The 23,828-nt window shown below is 42.0% G+C and overlaps 1 protein-coding gene across 2 annotated transcripts in view; it reads right to left on the bottom strand.

Annotated features, from left to right (window-relative positions):
- Positions 1 to 1,627: 1,627 nt before the first annotated feature.
- DRD2 (dopamine receptor D2) overlaps positions 1,628 to 23,828 on the bottom strand; it is a 34,917-nt gene continuing 12,716 nt past the window's right edge. For both annotated transcript variants that reach the window (XM_014949642.1, XM_014949641.1), the window contains 7 exons: positions 14,149 to 14,461; positions 9,862 to 9,971; positions 9,202 to 9,338; positions 8,333 to 8,523; positions 7,381 to 7,467; positions 6,391 to 6,727; positions 1,628 to 5,831 (listed from right to left, as the gene is read on the bottom strand). In XM_014949642.1, the coding sequence (XP_014805128.1) occupies positions 5,638 to 5,831; positions 6,391 to 6,727; positions 7,381 to 7,467; positions 8,333 to 8,523; positions 9,202 to 9,338; positions 9,862 to 9,971; positions 14,149 to 14,430 (1,338 nt within the window). In that variant the 5' untranslated portion in view covers positions 14,431 to 14,461 and the 3' untranslated portion in view covers positions 1,628 to 5,637. The remainder of the gene's footprint in view (positions 5,832 to 6,390; positions 6,728 to 7,380; positions 7,468 to 8,332; positions 8,524 to 9,201; positions 9,339 to 9,861; positions 9,972 to 14,148; positions 14,462 to 23,828) is intronic.

Here is a 23,828-nt window from a genome sequence, read left to right as displayed (position 1 = left end):
TGTGTCCTGTTGTTTCATGTTGGAATATCATTTATTCTGTTGTGTTAGGGTGGAGGGTCATTTGAGCACCTCATTTTCTGTCAGTCACGGTGGCATTGAGATGGATCATACAGCAAGGAGAATTAAGCGTCAGTTGAACTTTGTAGTTTTGGATGTTCTGGTTACTGTCTAAGATGAAGAATTCAGGACAGGGATTAACTTTCTGTTTTCTGTTGGTTCGAAACTTAGTAAACCAAGATCTTTGGTTCGTGCCAAGGATCAAAAAGGCCATTAAACTGAAATGTCACTTTGTTGGTTCTTGGAGATACGTAGTCTTCTATCCTAGCAGTAGGTAGGATTTTTTATATTTTTTGCCTTTTTTCTCTTTCTTTTTTACATAAAGAAAATAATCTTGGAGAGAACTGCCCACAAACCCCAGTTGTATGGCAGTCTAAGCTGAGGTTTTACTGTTGTGCTGACTAAGTCTGGCTGAGGTTCACACATGCATCTGTTGGATTAATTCTTGCATAAATACCAAACATCTCAGCAGGTAGCTTGAGGAAATAATGCAACAGTGAGTGCAACATAAATATAAATATTACTAAATGAAATAATGACGTTCTCCAGCATAAAAGCCCAGTGAAATGCAGAAGGGAAAAAACCTCCATGTGCTAGTTACTTAACCTTGGCATAGCTACTACACGGGGCTCAGCTGCAGTATTCTGTCGGCACGCCAGCCCCATGCAGGGTCTTCACCAAAACCTTTTATGCAAGACCAAGTGATAGAGGTGGACAGCTGAAATATTCCCACTGATGTGCATTTTTTACATTAGGTGTGCTTAGCCAGGTGAAGTCCGTAACTGCTTTTCTGTGGCATATTAACTTCTGCATCAAATACAGCGTTAAAATATTGTACTTATCATACAAATTGTCTGCAGTGCCATAGTGATCTGAACAGCTTCTATTTATTTTCTCCATGCAGAGAGAGTGCAAGTTTGTAGATTCCAGAAAACTGTTAGTTGTTGCCAACCAGACTCATGCAGGTTGGTGCTTATGTTTGACTCGTATATATTTGTTTCCCTCAAGTATTACAGCTCAGCTAGGCAAGCGATGTCCCAGTGAGAGCAGTAGCTTTCAATCCTTGTCTTGAGCCTGCACTGCCATGGACCAGATGTGAATGGGTAGTGCCAAAAAGTAAATACAAGCAGCTGTTGTGATGCCAGAAGTACCAGCATGATTGTTCTTTGCTAGGTACTTATCTGTTTTTCATCCCTTCCTCCTCCAAATCCTCCCCAGTCTGCTTCTGTCTAGAAGAGAAGAGAGACGGAGAAATTTAAGAACAGTTTCTTTTCTGTCTGTGCCTTTCTGCACCCCTTCTTTTCCACGTCTGATTCTCTTAGCTTCAGTCTAGACAAAAGCTAGAATTCTTAAGGGTAGACTGGGATAAGGGAGAGGAAAAAACAAAAGCAACCAATCTGAAAAGCAAGTCAGAAAAAATACCAGATCTCATCTGAAGGCCATCTTTTCCTGTTAGGTGTTTGCACGATGTATAGCATAACTGTAGATCCCTAGAGTCTGACCCCTTACAGCTAAACACCAGTATCACTGCTTCTGGGAAAAAGAACAAAATAAGCATATAACATCAGGGTAGCTTGTGCAAGTCTCTATTTAATTACAGTGCTGCATGAAGACATTTGTTGGTGTCACATGTACTTGCGATGGCTATTATACATTCTTGACTCTTGAGGGAGTCATGTTTTCACTGGAGTTTTTCACCACAGAGGTAGTGGCTTTTTTTTTTCCTGTTTTCCTTTTTTATTTCAGCAGGATTTAATAAGCTGGTTAGACCTACTGTAATTAGTTTACTCTTCAATCAGGAAGATAAACAGTATCATGACTGTAGTGGGAGCAAGCAGGCAAGCGCCAAATACAGTGCAGGCAGAATTCACTAGCTTCTTAATTAAAACCTGTTCAGGGGGTGCAGAGCGCCACACAGGCTTCAGCGAGCTGTGAATCACAGGGAAGAAAAGCAGGAACAGGAAGACTCAATAAGCAGAACTAAAGCTTCAATTACAAATAATGAATCACAAAATAAGGACTATAGCAAGGGTCTGAAGTTCTTCTTCAGGAATGAAGAAACAAAATCTTCTCAGTAATGTGTTTTAAAAAACATATCAGTACCCTTACCATCAGCAGCATGTCCCGCCATCTGAAGTCCTTGGGAAAGTATTTTTTCCAGAGTGGAAGTAACAGTGAGGACTGTATTTGCTAGACTCGGATCTGAGGGCAAGAGGCCTCAGAGTCCCATACGATGCAACTGAATTCTCATAATTTCAGAAGTTTCCACAAACACCTTCCATCACAACTATGGGCTGGATGTCATCGTGCCAGGTGCTGTATGAACAGATTGCAAAGACTGTCCTTGCTCTTGCCATTAGTTTGTTCTTTGTAAAGCCAGAGGTGATCATATATTTTGGTCCTCTCAAAGAGAGTTATGAAGGCTTGATTCATGGGTGGAAAGTGCTTTACTTTGTTATCTGTAAGAGTAGATGTTTTATGGGAAAGGAAAACCTGCAGCAGAGGAGATGAACAGACGTGATGTTACCACCTTTCCAAGGGCAGTGGGGATATAGATATTCCAACAAGATACTTTTGAGTCTGGAGAATTAGGAATGAGTGGCTTAAAATTTTATTGGGATGAATGATGGGCTGCAGGTAATTTCTCCCAACAAATACTTAACTTTTAGGAAACAACACCTGTGAGTTTTGGTCCAAGTTAGCAAACACATGAAGGACAGGGGCCCTTTTTCAGCAGCTCTTTTCCTCCACGATGTTTTGGAAGAGTCATTTATCTAGTTGTTCAGATGAGTTGAGCTATAAGGTTCTGCATCTACATTCAGAAACAAAATTTTTGAACAAGGTACACAGTATTGAAGGTGATGATTTTGTCCTGGGTTAACACTGAACACAAAATAAAATCATGGCACAAAGTTAAGATATTATTCACATTCCACTTATATTAAGGGCTCACACCAGGTTTTAGTACAGGGTAAGTATCACCTATGGCAGCTTCCAAATGCTTTAAAGCTGTTTTGTCTATATGCATATTATTTTCTATTTTAATTCAGCTCCCCATCTGTTAATTCACTAAGTCAAATGGCACCTTTCTGCTTTGTGATTGTAAAAATGTTAGAAGATTGAGCAGTAGCTTGTTACTATTTTTCCACCCAAAAAACCCTATTGAGTTTACATTATTCTTTGAATCTTTTAAGTAATATCAGTCTGAGTTGCTTCCCATTACTGAGTGAATTTGCTTGGTTAAAACTGGGGGAAAAAAAGAACAGATAACATGTGCCTGAGCTCTCTTGAGTTAGTGTTTCCAATTTTCTGATTAAAAAGGATTGGAAAGTTTCCTGTGCTTCTATAAGAAGTGGGCTTTTTTTCCCTTGCTATAATCCTATTATCACACAAAGTACAAAGGTTTCTTAGCTATGCATTACAATGCTAAGACAGAAGAGTGACTGGCCCCATCTTACATGTTCATAAAAGTCTTTCCCTGTCGACATCATGTAACACCCGCTTCGTGTACGTCAACAAAATGTTGCCCTGGTAAGCATGTACTCTCCTATGCACTTAGTACATAGGACATATTTCTGCTGTGGGTATATGCTAAAACTCTTCCCCAAGATGGGACACATTTAGGCACCTGTAGGATCACTCTTAATTTAACTTTACAGCTACGAACAGACCTTGAAGAGCCATGTTCAAATGTTATACAAGTCCATGGGTTAAATGCTAATAACGCTGGCTATCAGCCTCTTCGAGTAATACAAAGTTTAGAATGGAAACCTTTGGATCAAGGTGGGACTCCTGTTTCAGTTTCAGAAAGCAGCTGAGAGGATGTGTTATAGCTGCTTGGCATAATCTTTTATTGATACACAGCTGGAACACATTCTACCAGCACAGTCCATCCCACAGGAAAATGCTTTGTTAGCAATATGGGAAAACCAGAGAATAAAAGAAAGCCCTCTTGGCAGAGGTCTTTATCTATTCTGAAGCAGAAACTATGTGAATATTCCACGCACTGCATAGAGAGAAAAGGGATTATATTGCTTTCCAGATTGCGTTTTAACAGCTTTAGAAAACAGCAGGTAACTAGAACTTCAGAGCCTGCCTCTGCTTATGGCTATTGTAATCATCTAGTCCTCCAGATCCTACATTAATTTCTAGCCAGTCCTATTTCCATGTCATTTTATTCATCTTAATATATTTTATTTACAGAGGTATTACAAAATATATTTTGAACTGAGGACAACTAGTAAGTACAGTGTAGATCTGGCAATGCCAGAGCTACCTTGGTGAAATTACGCTGTTATGGGTTTTCAATTGTTTTAATCCATTAAAGAGATATCAGAGGGTAAGGGATGCTGGAAACTTCCAGACTTTTCCAGAGTCCAACTTGGACACAGGAGCAGGTCCAGCTAGGGACTCTGGCTTTTTCTAAAACACAGAGTTTTACCTCATTTACTGTTAATTTAAACTAGGCACAATGTTATTCTGCACTCTCTCTATTGAGAGACATAGGCAAATTATATCTGAGGTGGTCCTTGGCTTCATGGTACCCTGAAGTTAGGTGAGAAGAACTGGACCTAACTTAGCTGACTTGTTCAAGTTCACATCTGAGATGGACGTGGCTGTAGATGCCTCACCTGGCACGCTGTCTTCATGTTTCTACATTTGCCACATTAACACTCCTCACCTAGTTATGTAACTTCTTGTAGGAGACTGGAGATGAAATGCTGGTGGGCAGAAATTGCTGCTGGGTTGGCTGATGACAGATGATAGTTGGTGTCCTGTTTGATCTGAATGTATACCATGTGATACAAGGTATCACTTCCTTAGTTTCTCTCCTCCTGTTTTTTGGCTTGGGCTTCTGTTCAATTCATCCTGTGTATTCATATTTACACTGATGTACTGGTCCCACATGAAGCTTATGCTCCCCTTCTTCCTTCCACCAGTTGCTTGTAGGCCCATGTTGCTGCAGGGATTGGATCTGTAGGTGGCATAACTTTCTTAGCCCGCTTGGGGGCCTCTTAAAGTTTTTTCTCAAGGATTCAGCAGTTTAATACTGGGTAAGTCAGCTCGAGGTGAAGGCAAAGCTATTGCATGGAGTTTCCGCAAGCTCTGTCTGGCTCCTATTGCAAAGCGGAAAAGATGGTCTCGTCTTTGGTGAGAATTGTATCAATGATGTAACACACAAGCTGGTAGCGGCAGTGACCTACTGCTACCTTTGCGTGGCTCTGTGACTGACTGTCTGTGTTTAATGCACTCAAGGTTAGATGGCCACAGGCAAGAATCAAGTGAGCACGTCTTGATTTTGCTTCCACTTTAAACACAGTGTGAGGGTAGCTCTGAAAAGTGCCTTTGGGGTTGGTGTCCCAGAGTCCAAAGGTCACCTCAAGGGATGAGAGAACCTCCCACGTGAAGGTCCTCTTTGCATCCCCACCAAGAGGCTCATGGGCATGGCACTGGTGTAACACTGTAGGCCTCATGCCCAATACAAGAGCTCGAGACCTCCCCATGGCTGCCCCTTTGTGTGCGTGAATGGCATTGGTTTCTCATTTCTCATTCTTAAAAATGTGGCTGCTGCTTTTACTTTTAGCAGTGGAGGATCTTCATGAAAGCCTTGCGAAACTCAATGTTGAAGGTGGTGTAAATAATTGGGTTGACAGCACTGTTGACATATCCAAGCCATGTAAAGGCGCTGTACAATGCTGGGGGGATGTTGCAATCGCAGTGCATGTTCAGGATGTGAGTGATGAAGAATGGGAGCCAGCAGATGATGAAAACACCTGGGGGAAAAGGAAAAGACAGATTTTGATTGCTGAAAGTTGGACAAATTTTGAGACTATAAGAACAGTAAGGATGTTTTGGTATAAAAGAAAAATGCTTCCCTGAAAAATAAGCCTTCTGTTTGTCTGTTAGGTCTTAGGCTATATTCTGACTGTCCAGGTACTAAAGAACTTCTTTGCTGATGTAATCAGGCCAGTTGCATCAAAAAAATCTGACTTTCAGAGATGCCAGTTTCTTGCTGAGCTATGCTGCCTTTTGTGTTCTAGAAAGCCCATGAGCTCTCTTACCCCTGCACCTAGCTGTCTTTTGTCAGTCCAGACACCCCACAGATGGACAGCTTTCTGAGCCCTTTGTACAGCACTGTGAACTGTTCTAGCTGGGAAGGAGGTAGCCTTCCTATTGGCAGCGTCTTGCCTATGTATTCTCTAAGGTATCCAGTGAAAGTATGTGGAGGCCTGCAAAAATAGTCTACACTGGACATTCAGACTGGCTACCCTCATTCTGGGTAGTTATTGGTTTTCTGCAGAAACACAAGAGGAAGCCAATGTGCGCTCTCACCAAGTACAATGGCTAGCATCTGAGTGGCTTTCCTTTCCTTCTGTTGTGCCAGTTTCCTCCTGATCACAGTCTTGAGAAGGGCCCTTGTCTTGCCATTGGGCATAGACTGGATCTCAAAGACCTTGGCTGTGTAGGGTGTTTCTTTGGCATGTCCGTTCTTCTCTACTTTGCCAGGGCTGTCGAAAGCCTGCAGAGTTGAGTTGGTGCCCTGATTAGAAGCAACTGGCACAACCAACTGATGGCTACTTGGTGCCGTTGGTTTGATGGTCATTTTCTCAGGGGGACTGGTACTGGACACCATCTCCATTTCCATATCTTCTATGTGACTCTCCGCCTCCTGGACAAGAATCAAATGTCCACAACGGTAAAGAGAGATAAATATACGCAGAGAAGCAATGAACATTCCTTACAGAGTGAAGCTGGATGATATTGAAGAGCAACCAATCCCACTTCTCCCTCCCTACATTTTTGGTAGATGCTTGGAGAATGGCCTGTAAAGTGTTTACAGATAAGAATACTTTTGGGTAGATGAGATTGACAGAACTGCAGTGAATGACTCTCCTTTACTGCACCAAGAGGCTAAGAAATGGGAGAGACACTGTCTCAACTCCCCATAGGTTTTATTCAGTTTTCAGAAGTTAAATAAATAAAAACAAAATCAATAAGCAAAACGCAACAAAGCCAATGCAGTCCAAGACTTTAAATAAATAACAGAGAGGAGAAGAAAATAAAAGACACAAAATGTTAAAATGTCACGGCTTTTATAGCTGATCTTTAGGTGAGCTTAGTCTGGCTTTTTGAGCTCTATGATCTTAAACCCCCTGCTTCACTCTAAGGAATGGGAAGAATATTTAAATTTTGAGATTGAATGGTAACCTTTGTTCTTAGTTTATTTTTCTCCCACCCTACATGCATCCATTTCGTGCCCTGAGAGGAGAAAAAGGGAAAGCTAAATGCTCTGAAAAGCTACCACTTCTCTGTAACACTCACCACTTTGCGCTTATTAACTTGGAAACTCCCATTGGACTTCACAATAACTGTGCAGAGCTTGACGTCTTCTGGATGAGTGCATTTGTCCTAAGGGGCAAGCACCAGCTCAGAGGTTACACAAGCAGATATTACTTGGGAAGGGAAGCTGGTGAGGGAGGCACGTGGAAATACAAACACAGGGAATGAAGCAGAAATTAATTAGTATGACTATGGCGCTAAGAATGATGGAAAGCTACCCTGAAGAAGCAGTGACAGAGGCAAGTATTCCTTATGCTTTTCACCAAAGGAAGGAAACCACAAAGATCTGCTAATGTTTCTGCCTATCCCTGTCTTGCTGCCTCCTTGCTCGACATGGCACTGGCTTCTGAGGCAAGGCAGTTGGGAGGCGGTGCCTCCGGGACTATACACTCCTACTGCTTGTTTTGCATGTGCTGCAAGAGTAGCGTTTTGACAAGCAGTCTCACACTTCACACGCTCAGCTGGACTCCACTTACATATCTCATGCTTTGAGAGGCTGTTTTCACTGCAGAGGCATCATTACCAGCGATGTAGTTTGCACCCCAGCCACGCAAACAACTTCCATTGAACTTCTCCATCACAACAGCAGGACTGACTCAGAAAATAGTATAGCCTGTAGTCAGGCTACTAACCCAAACTTAGAATCAAAGGAACACGCGGTCTGGTTAATGAAGCAGCTCCTAATGCAGATCTGCTGATGAAACATTCCCTGAGACCCAGGGAGGCCTGCAAAGCACCAGCCAGTGACCTGATAATCCAGTGTGCAACTGGGACTCCAAATGGCACAGGACACAGCATTCACTTTTGTGATCCAGTATTTCACCTGGTCCAGCCAGTGCCACTTGGGGAATGGAGGATGTGCTTTGGGGAATGAAGTGGAGCTGGGAAGGCGAAAGGACGGAGACTGGTGAGAGCAAGGCAGAGGTCTGGTTACCTTCAGCGGGGCTCGCGTGTCCGAGTCCAGGCCGTGGCTGCTGCGCTTGGTGTTGACACGCTTCCTGCGCTTCTGCAGCACTATGTAAATCTGCACATACACCAGCAGGGTGACAATGAAGGGAACGTAGAAGGAGACGATGGAGGAATACACGACAAAGGCAGGATTGGCAATGATGCACTCATTCTCATCTGGAAGACAAAAAGTTTCAGGCTTGTTGTCGCTGCTGCTAGGAGCAAGGACTGGCTTCCCCCTCTTCTCTCCCCCTTTCAGAAGGCACACAGACAGCCAGAGAGTGGGGGGTTTGGGTTCTAGGGGGTACCACCATGTCAACTGGAAGTGGTCCCAAAACAGCAAACTCCACTTGGGTCACAGAGAGTCACGTATGACCTGAAGTCCCTGTCTATTGCTTGCCTTACAAATAGAAGCCTGCCAGTCCCATGCTGTATACAATCCAGTCTTCCTATGGAACTGATGGTTGAACAGCCCGTTCTTTTCTTGCCTGCTTCAGTGAAGCTATTTGTCCCATGACTTTCTTGCATTAAAACACATGAAAAAGAAGGATTTTGATTTTGTAGTGGACAAATGTTAATGTAACATTGAGAAGCTTTGTGTAAACTACATGGCCTCAGTTCTGATGTGTCTAAAACACTGGTCTGGAACAGCAAGAGAGAAATGGATTCAGAAGAAGCTGACAGAAATAGTCTAGCATGACAACGGGAGAGGACACCTCAAACAGGGACGGATACATCCTAATACACCTAAAGCCTGATCCCTGTTTATTTTTGACTTGTAAGAGAAGACCTCTTGGGGACTCAGTAAAGCCAGGACAATGCCAATGGCCGGCTGTAGGTGGTATCACTACTCACCTGTGTTGTTGAGGCCAAAGAGGATTGGGCAGGAGATGGCAAACGAAAGCACCCAGACCACAGCGATCATGACGGTGACCCTGCGCTTCGAGCTGTAGCGGGTATTGTACAGCATTGGCATTGCTACTGCTGTGTACCTGCAGTGTGAAGATACAAACCCAGGTTACTGTTGTTCTGCCAGTGCTGACAAACTTTGGGAGAAACTACACCTAGTTACTGTGTCTGAAAGCCTGGTCCAGCGAGAGAATACAGGGCAAGTCAGGTTTCACGAATCTCCAGGATGTTTGCATTCCGTGTTTTGGAAGGCGTGAGACTGAGGTCAGCTTAGCAGAGCGGTTTTCTTCCACACTCTCTGAGCTGCTGCCTTCCCACTGAAGTCCGCTTCGCTATGTGAGTGTAGAAACAGAAGGAACTGAGCTAGCGGGGATGTACACAGATAGTTCCATTTACATTCTCAAGACTAGTGTTTCTGTGTATGCTTCTGATGGAATCTCTGCTCAGACCTTGTTTAGGTCCTCTAAATCGCTCTTCAAAAGATGGCAACACCACTGGCTCTCAGCATTTTCCGGTCTCCGAGTCACAGGTAAAATTAGACCATATAAAGACAGCCGTGACATGCTACTGTGCATTTGATACAGCTTGCTTCCACAGAGCCCTCACCTGTCAATGCTGATGGCACAGAGGTTGAGGATACTGGCTGTACACATCATAACATCAAGGGTTACAAAGATATCACAGTGGATCCGACTAAACCTCCACTCACCAACCACCTGCAAAGACGAAAAAATAAGGTCAGTAGAAGAATTCACTGAGAATTCACCACTATTGAGAGGGTCTAAAGGGACAATTTTGCACAAAAACACAGATGTTTGCTGGTAGCTGGAGTTCTGCTGGTTCAAGAGGGATCAAAATTTTGTCTACAGAGGTTCCAGCTGGAATGGGGTCACATGTAATCAGTCATACACTGTGTCAAGTAGGATTGCTTGCCATTGAGTGCCTTCAAGGACTTTGTTCTGTCTAGTCTAAAGGTCTCAAGTGATGGCAAGGCCACAAAGGAAGTACTCTGCTCCATTCAAACCATTCCTTAGAGCATTCCCCTGAGAACCGGTGTGATTTTGTCCTTCCTATTCCATCTGGTTACTGTGTATTGAGCTAGGCAGCCCAAACACTAAGCACAAACCTGAGCTCGTATTCCAGTGACATAAGGGAGTGCATGGCTCCTCAGAGTGAACCATGTAGGAGCTTAAACAGATCTCTGAAGCATTGCAAAGAAGTATTAGGAAGGAAATACACTAATTTTATATCCCAAGCACCTCTAATTGTACTTACAGCGTATTATTAGGCACTTTTTTGCAATTATACCTAGCAAAGACCAGCAGTAGAGAAGCAGGATTTTCCTTCATTTCTTAGTTTAAAAAATCAGGGTAGAAATTCCTCCTTTTTGTTTTTTTTTGTTGAACAAAATTTATTTAATCTAGAGTAAAAATTCTTTGATATGCTACATATTGTGATAAAGACAAAGAACTAATGATAACACTTCCAGTTACCAGTAGCCTTTTTCTCCTCACTTATCTTGCTATTGAAACTGAACTTTGCCAATTAAGTTTAATAGCAATTATTAGGACTGCTGTATTTGACATGTGATGAAAAAAATATATTTCCCTCTAATAAAAATAGAGTCCTACTGCATTTGAAAATAGAATGAATAAGATATCTATTCTTCAGTTATTTCTGCTCTGATATACATAACCATAGGCAGCATAAAGAAGAAAGAATGACTGCATTGAAGCCTGAGTGACAGATGAATACTCAGTGATTAAAAAAGCACTTAAGAGACAGTTACATCAGTAACTTGGAGAATTTGCCCCAAGGCAAAGGTTTCCAGCCAGATATAAGCCTCTGTAAAATCAGTTTCCTGGACTCATAGTTTCCAATTTATGGAAGATGCTGTAAACTGTAGCAGTTCTTTCTCTTAGTGCTTTCATTTATGTAGAGAAACCTCAGAGGCTTGGAGGTAGAAGATTTGTTTGCAAGGAGGCTGATTTTTAAAAGGGTTTCCTTTTGACATTCTATTTTGTCTGAGCTTGTGACACAAATCCTAAAAAAAAAAAAAAAATTAAAAAAAAAAAAAAAAAAAAAAAAGAAAAAAGAAAAAAGAATAAAGAGAATTTAAAAAAAAAAAAAGACATTAAAATGGAGGAAAGGAAAAGAAATAAGTTATTTTCAAAACCTTTATATTCTCATGTTGTGGAGGGTTCTATAAAGTTTTTCATCAAAGCTTGGCTTCAAGGAAACAAGAAAAAAATTCTTGAATGTTCATGACAAAACTTGATCTGAAAACAAGAAAAACATGTAAAACATCTTTTAATAATAAAAATTAATATTTTATGTCAAGAAGTTACGCATTTTTAGTTACTGTATTTATTTTATATATAAATAACCTGAGAGTGATATAATTTTATATATGATCTTCAAAAAAATGTTATGTTCTTCAAACAGCAGAAATTATGCACTTTAGGGCCATACCTAAATAGAGGAAAAACTTCAGTGAACATTGTATAGCCGGGGAAAGCTTCAAGAAAAAGATTTACTTCTCTTAAAAAGAATTTCAAAATCTATTCTTTTTTCACAAAGGGTCTCCTAATTGAAATGTTTTTTAAGTCATCAAGAGTTGATTAAACCAAAATATTCCAGCTTAATTCTTACTTTGTCAAATACTTCTAGGTTAAGAAACCATAAAAACTTGTTACTGTGTTACAATACTGTTGTGCCTTTGTGTTGTGTACATGTTCATGGGATTTCTAGGGGATGGAAGGCGTGAAGTAATAGCATAGAGTATCCTTACTAAAATTACTTGGGAAGTTATCTTATTAGACTATTAGCTTGACCTCTAAGGGAAGTGATTGGTTCAATGAATTTCCAGATAATTTTATAATTGACTTTTTAAAAGCCCTAACAAATATGCTTTAGGGATGATTCCAGAAATCACAGAATCACAGAATCATCATGGTTGAAAGGGACCTCTGAGATCATCGAGTCCAACCACCAAAAAAAACCCAAACAAAAAACAACATAAAAACCCCAACCCAACAACATACACAACACCCCACCACATCACACCCACCCACAAACCAATAATCTTGGGCACTAGAGCATGCCCTGAAGAGCCATGTCTACACATTTCTTAAATACTTCCAAGGATTGTGACTCCACCACCTCCCTGGGCAGGCTGTTCCAGTGCCTGACCAGGCAGTAAAGTAAAGTAATTTTTCCTAATATCTAATCTGAATCTCCCCTGCTGCAACTTCAGACCATTTCCTTTGGTGCTGTCATTATTCCCTTGGGAGAAGAAAAAAAAAAAAAAAAAATTAAAAAAAAAAAAAAAGAAAGTACTTAAAGGGCAAAGGGTTCTGGGCAGATTTGATTTCAGATTGCAGACGCAGAGAGTGATCACAGTGAGTGTGCCTAACCCACATCAGTACAATGGCTCCTTCTCTGTCAGCAAATGTTTGTCATGTTTTTTGTTGCTTCAAGCTAGCAGTGTGTTTAGCAGAGTGTGAATAAGAGCAGAAAGGGCAAAAATAAATTGGGGAGGGGGGGAAGTATTGTTGAGACATAGAGGCCTGATTGATCTATTTGGCAGATGAAGGAAGCTGAGGTTCCTGACCAACTCCATGTACACAGGAGCCCAGAGAGAGTAAAGTATCTTACATGGTTTGTGCTTCAGTCTTTCACATTAGAAAAAGAAGTGTCTGAGAGACTTGTACCTGGACCTAAGAGAGCAAGAGCTGCTCACAGCAAAAGCCTCTGCTTGAAAAGGGTTGTCGCAAAAGGGGAATATAACAGAAGAGCATAACTGGTCCCAGAGGCATTGACTACCATCGCAACCAGCCTGTGGTCACGCTAATGAGCTTTAGCAGATGCACAATGCCTTACGTTTTCAAAGTGCCATGAAAATAATAATTAACTAGAGCGATAATTAGTATTGTGGTTTCTTGACAGCCTATGTCATGTCAGTGGGTTTGTTTTGCTTTGCATTAATGCTTAATGATATAATTGATTATGGCTTCTTCTTCCCCTGCTCTCTTCTTTGTTTTATTATTTTATCTTGTAAACAAGTGCCTTAAAATTAATTGTACACTTGATATAGTTTCAGTCTTGTTATCTCACCACCATTCATTCTCTCTTGGTTGTGATTGCCACCAGCATGCCAGCTCTCAGCCGAGTGAAGAACATGGGCACCCCAGCGAAGGGGCCCAAAGGAGAGGAGCTGTGTATCTTCTCTAATTCCCTCCTCTAGAGATGCACTTCATTCTTTCAGGCTATTTACTGTTGCAAGAGTCGTTTGCCATCAAGTAAACAGGTGGCAGTCTTCGGAGTATTTGGTGCTCACAAGCCACAGTGCTCTTTTGTACCAAAGCGACACGCTAATGGCAGCGATGTGGAAAGTAGCTCAGCTGCTATTCTGTTTCTCTCACACATTGTGACACAAAAGCTCTGGATTTATATCCTACTTCTACAATTGCCTGCTCTTCTTACTACTGTCGTCCTTCAGAAATAGGAATTTGATTACAGTTCATTAGTGTGACATCCATGATGTTGCAGACTCATTCTTATGCTTGGCAATGAACAGTTCATCTGTGTAGTTTTGAAAACAAAATTGGTGTCATTTTGCTCTTGATCCCTCTTTTTAAAGGCCAGATCTTCAATGTGATTGGATTGTAGTTTAGTCGTCTGAACAACAATGCATTTTCAAGTCAGCCTTTCATCTGCTTTCATGCCTATTTCCCAGAGAAATCTGACCAACTGTTAGGGAATTAAAAACACTTTTGTTTTGGGAAATTCAGGAGGCCTTGAAATAGCTGATGTCCAGGCTGCTAAACCTTTTCTCTCCCTCCCCGTTCACCAGAAACATTCAGTACCAAAAAAGAAAACTGGGTCACTTACCTCCAGATAGACCACCCAAGGCATGACCAAGGTTGCTACCAAGAGATCTGCCACTGCCAAACTCACAATCAGGTAATTAGTGGTAGTTTGAAGGGCCTTTTCCCTGGACACAGCCATACACACCAGCACATTGCCAAAAACAATGACAAAGATGAGGAGGGTGAGCAGCATGGCATAGTAGTTATAGTGAGGCTTCTGCTCTGCATCAGACTCGTTGAGTGGCTTGCTCCAGTTCCTGTCACTGATGTCACCGTTGTACCAAGAGAGGTTTAGGGGATCCATGGAGGTAGAAGTGCCAGGTTCCAGCTCCACCCTGACACAAAGATGTTGAAAAGACAGTCAAAGGCCAACATGTAAAATAAAAATAAACCAGTTACACATGTGCTACCTCATTCGTGGGATTCTCTGGAGCCTGTTCCCCCTACCCTGAGTTCCTGTGTGCAAGTGGTTGACTGACTGGAAATGCGATGAAGACCTAGATGGGAGGCTGAGAATGATAGTCAGATACCTAGGCAGGGATTCAAGAAGTTAATTTCTATTTCCAGTTCGTCCCCCCGATTTCTGTAGCCGGAGATACTAGCTACTCTGTGTTACAGCAGATTCAGGCAGAGTGCCTGGGACTTTTGTGTCCGCTCCCCTGACTGTCCCTAACCAGTAACTGCTCTGTGTTAGAGGTACACAGTTCAGGGCAGTTGTGCCATGACCCACTTTGTTTATTTGCCACGTGCTTTATGGGGCTTAGGGCAGTGTTCTTCTTTTTTTTCATTCTTTTTTTTTTTTTCCTTTGCTTTTCCCTTTTTTTTTTTTTTTTTTCTGTTGTTTGCAGCAGTAGAGACAAACGATTTAGGGATGAAGTTTCCACCTTCAACATGAAAGATCGCTTGTGTTTGTGGATTCAGGTCAGACATTTAGTGTTGCCTGAGGGTTTGGGGCGTTTTTTTTTTTTTTTTTCTTTTTTTTTTTTTTTTCCCTTTGTTTTTCTTTTTTTTTTTTTTTTTTCCTCCAGCAGGGAAATGCTTAAAAAAAACCCCAACTATGAATCAAATGTGATGATAATGCAACTTGACAGTAGCAGTTCTGGTGTCAGGGCTGGACGGTGCCTGCCTTCTGCCATTCCCTCAGTGAGGCTGCAGTGCAAAGGGGGAAATGGTGAGGGCATGACTGGGTGCCATCCCACAGCCCAGCCTCTGAAGCTCCTGGCACTGGGAAGACAGGTCTCCCTGGAAATCCTTGGTTTCCACTGGCTATGGCTTGGGTCCCAGGCTTACAGGCAATTTTTATGGATGAGGAAGAAGGAGAATGAAAGTGAACTGACCAAAGATGAGGAAACAATATTCTAAAGAACTGTTGCTGTCTGGATGTAGAGGATTGTGAGTTATCAGCTGCAAATGCAGGCAGCAAAAAGCTACTCTCTGCTGAGAGAGGTGTATAAACAAAGCTAAAGTGTGGGATGTGGTGCATGAAGGGAAGGTCATGGTTCAGCTCTGATGATAAGACTTCAGTAGAGCTGATATCTCTTAGGTGATATTTCTGTATGGTGCAGGCTAGTGAAGGTGCATGAATGTCCATAAGGTTCTATGGATTTTATGCCAGCAGGTGATGCAAAGCAGTGATACCAGGACACTGCATACCCCTAAATCACTGGGATCCAACTGCACATATGTCCACACTGTAAAAAAAATTGGCTAAAAGTTAAGCTACATCATGCAGGCCTTGTCAGCAGGTGTCTGTATTGGGGTCTTTGTCTGGTGCTAGCATATGAAAAACAAATTTTACATTTGCAATGAGACTGTAGTTTATTTGGCCACAGGCTCTGGCATGCTGGAAAGACCTTCTCCTGGCTGTGTGAGGCTCTTTTGGCTCTCATTTAGGTGGACTCACTGAAGAGCTCCCAGGGCAGGATTTGTGTAGTGGGTGCTTGGGATGGTCTGGGTCCTGCTGGCATTTCTACACACTTAGAAAAAGAAAGGATTGCCACATGATGTGTGTTTGCTGAAGCAGTAGGGGCTGAAATGTGAGTATTGACTCAGTCTGGGAGTCATCCCTGTCCTCTGCATAACTGATTTGGTAGTACAGGCAGAACTGGATGTGCTCAGATCTGACTGGCGTGCACCTGAGTCTGCCTTTCAGAGAGCCACAAAGGCCACAGGGAGAAGAGCACTGAGCTGATTTTCGCTGTATGAGCTACTAGTTCCCTGAGCTCACCAGAACCGTGAATGCCAGATGCTCCAAGGAGAAGCAAGTGGAGCAGTCTGATCATAACGCCGTGGCTCGGGCGTACAGCGGAGGCAGACAAATGCTAGCTTCAAGTCACAGCTGTGCCACTGAGCAAGGCGAAATGCAGCTCTTTGTTGAAGCTCAGTGTTTGTTGAAACACAGCTTCTTTGCCAACTGGTGAATTAGTGTAGTGAGGCCAGCAAAAATAGAGCTGTCATTCCCGAACTGCTACCCACAGCTGCAGAGGGTCTCTGCAATGGCATAATCCACGCTGATCTGTACCTGGGCCTGAAGTAGTCTACATCAAGAAATGGTGACATGTCTGAGACTATCACCAAAGAATAAAGGCAAGGGCTGTTTAAAAGCAACTGGCTATTTTGGCTTTGGGGTTTCTGGTTTGAGAGATCTTGAAAGGACCTCATTCCCTGCTTCGCACTTCCTAAAAATCAAGTATTCCATGTTTCTCAAGTTGTATCTCCATAAAGACCACTGTGTTTTGAAAATCTGGCCATGTTCTCAGACATCGTAAACCAGGCCATTTAATTTTCTTAATAAAAGACAAAGCTAATTCAATTTATTAAACTATGTAAGTGATCAAAATAGCAAAACATTTGCAAATATCAAATTCACCTGGGAACAATGGTTTCTTTATGTTTCACTGAGCTTTTGTGTGCTTTTCTCATTCAAAGAACAATTTGTATAATAATCCTTGGAAATTTGTTGCATATGGGTCCTTAATAGCTGATAATTCAAAAAGTGTCTGTCTGACAGCGCTATCAGCAGCACTTGATAGCTCTACAAATGTCTTCTTAGAAACTGTCAAAGTGTCAGAAATTAATTAAATGTTAGCTTATGTGACTCAGAGTGAAGGGGAAAAAATCAATGCTAAATGCAGCACCAGTTTTTTTCTTTTCTTCTGTTGCCCTTTGATAATGCAAAACTCTCTAGAGAAGGCAGAAACATGCACAAAATGCAGGATAGAAAAAAAAAAGCAGGAACGTGGAAAAATATTTTAAAAGAATAAAAGGAGTGGAATGATTTGATATGTGCAAGATCAGCCCTTTGGTCCTATTTTGGCTCCTTCTGAACTCTGACTGCAGTTCACAAAACAGAACTGTGCTTCATGGAGAGAAGGCCAGAGACCAGGGTGAGTGATGTACCCAGGAATTCCAGCCCTGCTTGTTTTACAGGCCATTGCAACTCACTGGTGAAGTTGGAGGAACCACATACAGCTAACCTTTCATGTTCACTTATTTGGCATTTACTTGATGGGGGTCAGGGAGGGTATAGAAGGCCCTGGACAAAGTGAGTGAAAATTGTTTCCTGTTTCCTTCTGCAGTTTCTGCATTATTTTTTTTTTTTTTAAGTTGACCTGCTTTTACAGCAATAATTTTTGTCTTTCATGTAGGTGATCATCATAAGGAAAGTTGAAAGATTATGTTTGAACACTGTACAAATGAAAAGGTTTGGTGTTTCTCTTTTTAAAAAAAAGGTTTCTTTTGGGAAAATTAAAAACAAAAAAGTTCCAAATATTTTGCATTAAATAGGGAAATTAAAACACAGTGTAATTTGTGATCATGCAATTAAAGGCTGTATCTAGTACATATCCATATGGTACAAAACTACAACTACATGGACAACCCTGTTAATTCCTAACTTTTGAGAGTTTGAGTTTTCAGTACTAAAAATAATCTTAATTTCTCCAGACACAGAACTGGCATCATTTGGAGGCATTACGGTGGCCATTAGGGTGTCTTGTGAGTCTTTCAGTACTGCTTTAAGGAGCACTTTATATTTTACTGCTGACAGTTTCTCAGTAAAGAAGTAAGAACCACTTCAAAAAGCTGACTAGAAAAGAAAGTGCTTTTTACTGTGTTTTCCAGGCACCTCCATTTTCATAGGGAAGGCAGAAAGAAGGGATCATAAATACAGAGAAAAGGTAGTACAGATAGCACTTGCCGTGCCCTGTCCTTGTGGGATCTTGCTGTTTCACTATCCCTGTACACGATGGCCAGAGGCAAAACAGAGTCTCAGTTTTACCTGAGACTTTGGATGCAGATGTGGATAGTGTCCTGAAATGGAACAAATTCCTTTGTGAATTAACTGCAGTAAAGCCACTTTAATTCCCACACAGAGGCCACTCAGATTTTTAGTGTGGCTGAGTTAATCCAGATATGGATTTAGTGAAAGGTAAAGGGCAGGGCAGAGCAGCAAGGTTGCAGCCCTGTGTTTGATGCCAGCAGGGCAGCAACATGCCTGCATCTCACAGAGCCTCTCTGCTGCTCTGCCCTTCCCTTGGATCCCCTGAACACCCAGGTCTCTGCTCATCCCCTTTACGTTAATTTGCTTGAGTGTCCCTGGTCAAGCATGGCCTGACTGGGAAGCAGTCTGCCATCCAGAGGAAAATAGCCTCTCTCAACAGGTCCCCATGCTTTTCAGGTGTCTTTCAGCAGCTGGAGGAAATCTGCTGTCTTTCCCCTGCTGGAAATGATGGGAAAAGGGAGCCAGGATAGAGGCATAGCGAGAGATTTTTCTCTCCTTTGTAGTTAACTCCCTGTTCTTTTCAGAGAGCAAACTGAAAAATATGTTTGTTTGCAATGCCGGTATTTCTCCTTGGCTCCTAATGATTGATCATCTAATTACACTTGTGGCAAACAAGCATGACACCTCCTTGGCAAATGTGTAATGTTCACAACTGGCAGCAGCAAAACTGTTTGTCTTTCTGGCAAGATCTGAAACATGAAATGTGTATTAAGCAGGGATAGATGTACCAGACAGCTCACTGGGAAGCAGTGGGAGAAAGGCTCTGGCAGAAACTCATACCTACAGCTCACCTGCGTTTGAATAGTTCCTGGGGCTGCCCTCTGCTCTTCTTAGTCCTGTGCTAGGTCAGAGATGCCCTGAGTCGGGGCAAAAGCTTTTTTTTTCCTCTCAGAAATAACAAAGGTATAACACTCTTTTTGTTTTTTACTCTTCTTAGAAACACACTCAGAGACAAAATATTCACAGGCTTGATGCTGAGCTCACATCAGTGTCTAGCAGACCCTCTGATGCATGTCATTGAAGCATCTGGTTTCTGTTTGGTAAAGATCTGTGGCCTTCAGAGCTAATCTGGGCTGCTAATCTTGGGACTGCTGGTTGCCAGAGTACCTCAGTGACTGAACTCTCTGTAGACCTACTGGGAAAACAACAGCAAAAGCCACCAGCGACAATATTCGGATGGCAGATCCACAGTTTCCACAGCAGCCTCGGAACAGTCTCTCCCTCCCTTTCCCGAGGTATTTCTTGCGTGCAATTCTTGCCAGATCGCGTATTTCCTTCTAATTGCTTCTACCCAGATGTACCCATCAGGTTACTGAAAGTCTAGCCTGGACTGTGTGAGAGGTGTTCAGAGGCAGATTTGCTCAAAACGCTTTTCTGTTTCACAGAAATCAATGTCGAAGTGAAATTTGCACAGTACACTGCTTCCCTGACTGTTGTCATTTTCCTCTGAAATGTTGGAACCAATGGGCCACAGGAAAGCTGTCAAACTGACATCCTTTCTGTCCTGAAGATGCTTCTTGATGTTGTTTACTGGCTCCACTGAGAATGCAACTGAGGCATTCCGGTCAAGGGAAATAACATATTCTTTGGGGATGCAGAGGGGATGGAAGAGAAAGAGAAGTGTTTTGTGTGTTTGAGGAGTTTCCCTGTTCAGGAGCACTGTGCAAAGCGAAGGAGCTTCTGGAGTAGTTTCACTATTTTTTGCATGTAAACCCAGAATTTATAATCCGTGCTGTGAATTCCTGGTTGTGGTTCACTGGAGAGCAAGGAAAGTGTGTAACAGCTAGCAGTAAGAACCTCTTCCCATCCAGTTCCACACAGGGGACAGTGTCTGCAGACACTGAGGAGGAGGAGGAGGAAAGTCCAGGAATTTGAAAAAGATTGTGAATTCCATCTTGGCCTGAGAACCATAGTACCTACTGCCACTGCTAGAGCTGATGAAAAATCCCGGCCACCTGCCTTGGCATCTGACACTCCAGGATCAGCCAATGCACTGAACACAATGAGCGAAGCCTTAGTGGCTTTAAATAAACCTGACTCTCCCAGGCACTGAGTAGTACATGCAAATGCAGCAGGGATTTGACAGTCATGACTGATGAGGTCCTGGCAGTAATTACATTTGGAGCAGTTTTGAGCACTGACTGTATCTCTTCAGAAGGCGGTACTGGGCAAACGTAACTTTCTACACTCCCTGTGTTCTCTTAGGGGTAAGTCTCTAGTAATAAGTAGATTACACAAGCAGTGGGCTTAGCTACCTCTGCACCTAGAGGTACAGAAATTAGAGACAGATCAGGACAAGGCTGGGGTTTGGGGGGGGCTGAATTCTAACCCCAGCACTGTGCAACCTTCATATTTATCCAATACAGCAGTCCTTCCTGGCAAAAGCCTCTTCTAAAGCTTCCTCCTCTCCTGCCTTTCTACATGGCCCCCTGTTCTTCAGATCCTTTGTTATTCGAAATACAAGTGCAAGGCATTTTAACCACAGTTATTGCTCACTTCTGATTCAGAAACATTTCTGCATTTCGCTTGGTCTTGCGTAATATCTAATTGGATCTTCATACTAGAAAGCGTGCCTATGTCCCCCTGGAGTGTGTTGTAAAGCACCTAATCTAAGCACTTCCTCCTGTAAGTGCTCAAAAGTGCTATTAGCATGGGGTTTGGATATAATACACTCCTGCCACATAGGCCTTTGAGTCACCGACTTCAATCGTTCTCGCTGATGCCACAATATTTTCTATTCACGGCGCTTTACTTCTCAATAATTGCATTGTTCAGAGCTCTCTGCACTAATTCTGTAATGTGAATCACCACCTCCCTAACAGCAGCACAGGGACAGAGGGTGAGGAGAAGCACAGCAGCCTGAGCTCCGTTCTCTGCAGTGCAGAGTGAGTTTTCCTTCCTGGGGGACTTGGTGCAGGATGATCTTATTGTAATAGCCTTGTAACTCAAGAACTGCAAGGCTGACTCCAGGTTTTAAAGCAGATGCTCTGAGGCTTTTGACCTCAAGAAATCACTTATTTCTCACTTCTCCATATGTGGTATTAGTGCATTAATCATCCCTCTTTCCCTGTGATGCCACAAATTTTTGCCTGAGTTTGAGATCACATTGCAGGGAGGAAAGAGAAGAAGTTTTTCTTTTTCTCAGAGCACTTGTCCATTATCCCTGGGCACAGTGCTGATGGAGCAAAATGTTTCCTGGGACTGCTACGGTATAGGCAGAAAGGGCACAAAGGGAAGAGAACGTGTTACTGCCCTCCCTATTGAAAACCAGTGCACACATTAGTCTGGACCATTTGGAGAAGGATGTTCTGAGCTGAATTTCACTGGGAATTGACTGTCTCTTGCTTTCACATCCTTTAGAAATCTCACCCGTAATTAGAGGCTTGCCAGGGTTTTTTGCAAGTCCTAATGGAAGGGAAGAATTCAGTGATATCTTCCCTAGAGGTGGAGAAATGCACGCTTAACTTGCTTTAGCGTGTCTTTCTGCTAATAAAGAGCAGATTCCATTTTAAAAAGGCCTTCTCTTTATTCAAGACCTGCAGCTTGTCATAGGCTTTTATCAGAAATTACTTGGAATTTTCCCACTTTAACATTTTCTCATTCTAACATGTTAAACAGTCAAAACTAGTAACTTTTGCAAGGAAAAGTTGTAGTGGGTTGGGTTGTTTGTTGTTTTTTTTTTCATAAATGCACCTTTCAGGATCTATCAGTATTTCAAATCTGTTAAAACGTCTCATATCAAAATGAGAAAAAAAAATTAAAAATATACAGTAACTGTCTACTCTGAAATTTTAGTTAAATTATGGCCTTTTCTTTGAAAAGATCTAACTTAAAGAATTTTGATTAGCCAACTTTGGAATATATTTTGCAAACATTTATAGAAAATTCAGAACCATTTCCCCCTCACATCATGTAGATGGCCTTCTAGCAGCCATTAGAGCCCGTGGTCTCACTGCTAGCCCTCCTCAACGGAGACTGGACACACGCACAGTCAGTCATTTCAACCATCGAAGGGCAGTTTACATCACAATAGACCAGTTTTCCTTCCAGAATGGAAGCAGGTATGAATAGTTTCTTCTAGCAATAATCTCCTTCCAGAAAACCCCATCGCTCCCTCTACCCACCTGTAATTCAGAGGAGAGATTTGACTCCTGCCTGGCAGGCTGCTGGAGCAGAGCCATTGATTCCTAGTGCTCTTTAAGAATATGTGGGTACAGGACGAGCTTTCATCTTTTGAGCATTTGGCAGATTAAGCATTTTGAAACCTGGAGCTACTCCAAACACAGCCCACTTGAACAGTTCTCAGCTTGGTGGAAAGGATGGGCAGACAAGGATTATTATTTGTTTTAATAATTTCTGACTGTATGTGCTTTCAATTTTGGACACCCAAACAGAAATATTACATGGATCTCAATTTTTGGTGTTTAAAGGTAAATAATTTATTTATTAAAAAACAAAGACCCCTTCCAAAGTCTTATGTTGGGCTCGTTTGAAAACAAATAGTGGAAACAATCAGCTCTTGCACTGCAGGATCTAATGAAGTCTGTAACAGCTGCAGCTAAGGTTGTGAATTAATAGCGAAGGTATTGCCTATCACTTCACTCCTGCGTTCTCACATGGAGATGGCAGCTGTCAGAGGCAGGACTTCTCACTAGAAAGACACTGGTTCTCATTAAGTATTGCATTGCTATAGACCTAACATCCTCTTCTGTAGAGAAGCCTATTTTTTTCTTAATTCTTTTATATGTATCCTAATGCCAAATTTCTCTGACTAATCTAATAAATTCCCAGTCTTATGATACCGGTGATCTATCTTCTTTTAGATTTTGTTGTGTACTTGAGATCATACACCACTGTCTGCAAATAACCCTTAATCAGTAGTAGAGCTAATTGTATTATTTTTGAGGAATTCTCTTCACTCCCCATCCCATCCCCAGTAGTTATATTACAAAGGAAGCTGAAATTTGAACAAAACGTTTACTTTTAAGTACTGTTTACAATGTGGCAAACATTTAAAGATTTTTAAAAATTAATTGGTTTTATCTGTTCAACATTCTCTGTACATTTTGGTGCTTGGCATTTGAAGCATGTAACTTAATTTGATTGCAGAAATAGATTGTGTTAATTCCTTAGTTGAATAAACCTTTTTCCCCCCTCCAGTCAGGATTCCTGTGTTTATGTAGCACCTAGCACAAAGATGTTTTAGCTCTGAGTCCTTCAGCCATACTTTATTAAAAGTAAATAATAATAATTCTGATTGAGGAGATCAAATATTTGCCTTCCACTTATGTCATCTAACATTCATTTAACACCTGCTGTTTTCATTGCCACTCCCATCACTAAGCTTGTTTGCACAAACGTGTGCCAAGTAAATTCCAGAGGAAAGCAGAGTCTTCCCCTTCCCCCTTCCCCCTTCCCCC

The sequence above is a fragment of the Calidris pugnax genome, unplaced genomic scaffold, assembly GCF_001431845.1.
Source record: "Calidris pugnax isolate Ruff unplaced genomic scaffold, ASM143184v1 scaffold180, whole genome shotgun sequence".
Classification (NCBI taxonomy): Eukaryota; Metazoa; Chordata; class Aves; order Charadriiformes; family Scolopacidae; genus Calidris; species Calidris pugnax.
The sequence above is the reverse complement of the archived record's forward strand: the minus strand, read 5'-3'. Positions and strand labels throughout refer to the sequence as shown.